The sequence below is a fragment of the Capra hircus genome, chromosome 7 (assembly GCF_001704415.2).
Source record: "Capra hircus breed San Clemente chromosome 7, ASM170441v1, whole genome shotgun sequence".
Classification (NCBI taxonomy): Eukaryota; Metazoa; Chordata; class Mammalia; order Artiodactyla; family Bovidae; genus Capra; species Capra hircus.
Window position 1 is genome coordinate 88858959 of NC_030814.1, and position 3460 is coordinate 88862418.

The window sequence follows — 3460 nt, forward strand, 5'->3', positions numbered from 1 at the left end:
AGCTGGGTGGGCACTCGCTAAAAGTGCTGGAGTTCCAGCTGGCATAGTTGGCATCGGACTGCCCTCGGGGTCCTCTCGTTCACGCCTGCAGTAAGTTCATCCAGGTCTCAAAACTGCCCTAGACCCTTCTCAGTAATAAGTCCACAAGAAATCAAATTCTTTCCTTTATGTGACACTGGATTTTCCACAAAGTAAAATTAAGATGAGTAAAGATGTGGTTTGTAGATAGTGCCCAACAAAGCGGAGACCAGGGTGTGAGGCGTCACCACTTGGGCCTATAAAAGCTGCCACAAGCGCCTAAGGCCACAAGACGCGCAGCTTAGGCCAGCCTATGCGTCTGCTTCTCAGTTCTTCCTGTGTTGTTCTAGGCTCCATGGCGCTCTTCTTCACTGTGGTCCTTGTTCTTACCTGCTTTGGTGGCCTCGCCTCCCCAAGCCCTGTGCCTTCCCCTTCAGCCCTCAAGGAGCTCATTGAAGAGCTGGTTAATATCACCCAGAACCAGGTGAGTGCCTGTGGGCCCAGCTCTGAGGGTGCAGGGGTGAGGGGCTCTCAAGGAAGAAGCCCTGAGGACTGCAAGGTGAGTCTGGTCTTGAGGGAGAGGAGCCAGGCTAGGGGTGAAGTGCAGCAATATGGATGGACCCACGAAGGGATACCGCAGAGCCCCCGGGACCACTTGCTCCCCTGGCCTGGCCCTGCCTGCCGTGGTCAGCTCCTGCTCAGTGGTTTTGGAACAGAGGAAAGAAGAGAAGAGCTGGCACCCTCCTAGAATCATTTGGCATTTGCCAACTAGATCTGAACACCATAATGGAGCCATTATTCACATCTTAGTTCAGCCCATTCTTATGGAAGAATCCATTAGTGGGGTCAGCTCCTCTCCCCATTGGTGACAGCCCACACTTTCTGAGCACTAAGAATGTGCCAGGCCCATTCCTGGGGCTTTACATCTTATAACATCGCTGCCAACCACCTCAAGAGACAGGTACGATACCCCATTTTACTAAGCATCAGTGAGGTTAAATGACAAAAGTCAGATTCAAGCCAGTACTGGGTGACACCAGAGTGCCCATGCTCTGAACTGCATTTTCCCCAATTCCGAAGGCAGGCTGTTTCCAGACTAGACTCCCATCACCTCCCATCAGACTGGCCTGGCCACCCTGCCCTCACCCTCCCCTGCCCTGGGCCTTCCCTGCAGGCCCCGTCAGCCAGTGTCACCTGCCCTCCCACTCTGGCTCTGGCAAGCTTCACACAAGGCTCGTCCCTTACTGGTTGTGGCATTCAGTATTTCTCTCTCAGTTCTAAGCCCCTGGACAGCGGGAAAGGAGGCTCAGGAACGCTGAAGGTCCCAGCTCTGCCCCTGCTGTCCTGGGAGTGCTTGTGGGGCCTGGCCCCTGTGGAGGCCTGGCCTGAGACCCTGCCAGCACTCAGCTCGCCATCCTTTGCTCCCTCAGGTGCCGCTGTGCAATGGCAGCATGGTGTGGAGCCTCAACCTGACGAGCAGCATGGTGAGGACCCCCCAACACCGCAGGGACATGGCCAGGGCTGCAGCCCTCTGAGGTCGTTTCTGAGCCTCGCTCACACGACTGGGGGGTTCCAAGCAAGCCTCAAGAGCCACTCTCTGCCCCCTCATAATCTGGGCTCCCCCCACCACCCAGACCTGTCTCCACCGGGCCGCTCAGTTCCCCTCCTCCTACAGACTCACTGAATGTGCCGCCTGACTCCCCGGTGTTTCCCCCCGCCCCCCACAGTACTGTGCAGCCCTGGACTCCCTGATCAGCATCTCCAACTGCAGTGTCATCCAAAGGACCAAGAGGATGCTGAGTGCACTCTGTCCTCACAAGCCCTCAGCTAAGGTAAGGTCCCCCTGTCCTTTGACCTGGCACCCACTTCTGCCAGCCCTGGGCTCACCCTGGGAGCCCCAGAGGAACCTGGCTGAGCATCTGAGGCATGTGCCCACAAAGGGGTGGGCCCACTGTGGAAGCAGGGACATGGCTTTGGGATTTCCAAGACATGGGCTTGAGGGCTCCCAACTCTTACCTGAGCTGCATTCAGTCCCACATCTGTAAAGTATGGGTGATAACAGTACGCACCTCATGGGGGCTTTTGTGAAGAATGAACCAGCCGGTGAGTGGAAAGCCCCTGATGGATGCTGATCGTCCTCACTCTGGCGTCCCACCAACACGCTGGCCTCTTTGCCTTGCAGCATGTTTCCAGTGAGTACATCCGAGACACCAAAATTGAAGTGGCCCAGTTCTTAAAAGACCTGCTCAGACACTCAAGGATCGTTTTTCGCAATGAAAGTTACAACTGAAACATGAAAAGCTAGCATTATCATCTGCAGAGGCAGACCCTGACCACCTAAGTTGCGGATTTATTTTTCTTTCAGATGTCCAAAATTTCTTGGGGAGACTAAAGGAGGGTTAGGGAGGGGGGATAAGATGTCCTTAGCTTAGACTTGAGCCTGTGATGCCTGCCCTGAGGCTAGCCAACTTCAGCTGCCCTGTGCCTTGATATCCGGGACTCAGCCCGGCAGGCCTCCTCCATCCAGGACTCCGAGCTCGCTGGACAAGGGTGGACCTTGCCCACATGACCTCCCCCTCCTCAGAACAAACTGTAGTGTTTATTAGACACCTGGTGGAGGAGACACCTGCTTTGCACAGGGGCAACTGAGGCAGAGAGCAGCCCAGGCACATTCCTTCTTGGCCTTATTTATTATTATGTGTTATTTAAACAAGTGTTTTTGTCTGTACTGGGGTTAGGAGGGACTGTTACTGCCAGAACTTGGAGCCACAGGCTTGGAGACTTGGGGCTCCAGCACTAAAGCAGTGGGCATTAGGAATCCCTGGCAGTAAGTACTGTATGCAAACTTCTGCTACCTCACTAGGGTCCTGGGGCCAAGGCAAGGGACAGGAGAGAGGGCCAGAGTAGCCACTCTTGTCTGACAGCCAGCAGTGGGCCCTCAGCCAAGTAATTTATTATTTTTCCTAGTATTTAAAGTTAAGTATTAAAATATGTTATCAAAGAGTTAATAATATATAGACGTCTAGAACACTGCATATGGTATGTGTGGACTGAGGGGGGGGGTCACTGAATAAACTGTTTCATCGATTTTGTCAAGCTAAAAGCTAAAATAAAGATGGTGACAGAGACCTGATGGTGTTTGCATTTTATTTTGGCCTTTTGGGGATACTGGCCTGTGTTCTTAAAAGTCCGAGGAGCTCCCTGGGAGGCAGGCCAGCTGGAGGAGGGGGCCTAGGATAGAGTGGAGGGGGAGTGAGGGACGAGACCTAGGCTGAAAGAAAACAAGCAGACCCCTTGGGGAGAGGAGATCTGGCCAGGAGGAAGTTCCCCCACCACCACCCACAGGAGGCGGAGGAAGCATGGGCCAGGGTGTCGGGGTTCAAAGACGATGTCTGGAGCAGGCAGAGACCTCGGAAGTGGCCTCATGACCACAGCTCTTGAT

At 54.2% G+C, this 3460-nt stretch overlaps 1 protein-coding gene across 1 annotated transcript; it reads left to right on the forward strand.

Moving 5' to 3' along the window:
- On the forward strand, positions 241-3136 carry IL13 (interleukin 13). Its single transcript, XM_005682617.2, has 4 exons — positions 241-502; positions 1449-1502; positions 1746-1850; positions 2201-3136. The coding sequence occupies exons 1-4, from the start codon at positions 332-334 to the stop codon at positions 2306-2308; spliced, it is 438 nt and encodes a 145-aa protein (XP_005682674.1). The 5' UTR covers positions 241-331; the 3' UTR covers positions 2309-3136.

What these genes read in the sequence shown, in the direction of transcription:
- IL13 (XM_005682617.2), top strand. Translation starts at nt 332, where the DNA reads ATGCGTCTGCTTCTCAGTTCTTCCTGTGTTGTTCTAGGCTCCATGGCG. An exon ending in TTAATATCACCCAGAACCAG is followed by an intron (nt 503 to 1,448) that starts GTGAGTGCCTGT and finishes TTGCTCCCTCAG; the next exon opens with GTGCCGCTGTGCAATGGCAG. An exon ending in CTCACAAGCCCTCAGCTAAG is followed by an intron (nt 1,851 to 2,200) that starts GTAAGGTCCCCC and finishes TTTGCCTTGCAG; the next exon opens with CATGTTTCCAGTGAGTACAT.